Genomic DNA, 209 nt, shown 5'->3' on the forward strand with positions numbered 1-209 from the left:
TGGGTCCGGGACCCAGTTCATCCCGCGGAGCCCCACCGGCAGCCGCAGGATCTCGATGTTGTACAGGTTCTCCGCCTCCTTGACCAGGCGCTGCCCGTTGGCCCGCAGCTGCTCGATCCGGCTCTTCACTGCGGGGACGCACACGGCTCAACAACGGCTCCGGGCCCAGGGCCCGCTCCCTGCCCGCCCGCCCCGCTCCCGGCAGCCGC

General features: G+C 72.7%; 1 protein-coding gene across 1 annotated transcript in view; it reads right to left on the reverse strand.

Annotated features, from left to right (window-relative positions):
- Positions 1–128, reverse strand: part of CDCA8 (cell division cycle associated 8) — a gene marked incomplete at its 5' end in the record, with an annotated part of 4328 nt that extends 4200 nt beyond the window's left edge. The window contains one exon of the mRNA XM_010146851.1: positions 13–128. Within this exon, the coding sequence (XP_010145153.1) occupies positions 13–128 (116 nt within the window). The remainder of the gene's footprint in view (positions 1–12) is intronic.
- Between the last annotated feature and the right edge of the window lie 81 nt (positions 129–209).

The sequence above is a fragment of the Eurypyga helias genome, unplaced genomic scaffold (genome assembly GCF_000690775.1).
Source record: "Eurypyga helias isolate BGI_N326 unplaced genomic scaffold, ASM69077v1 scaffold27852, whole genome shotgun sequence".
Lineage (NCBI taxonomy): Eukaryota > Metazoa > Chordata > Aves > Eurypygiformes > Eurypygidae > Eurypyga > Eurypyga helias.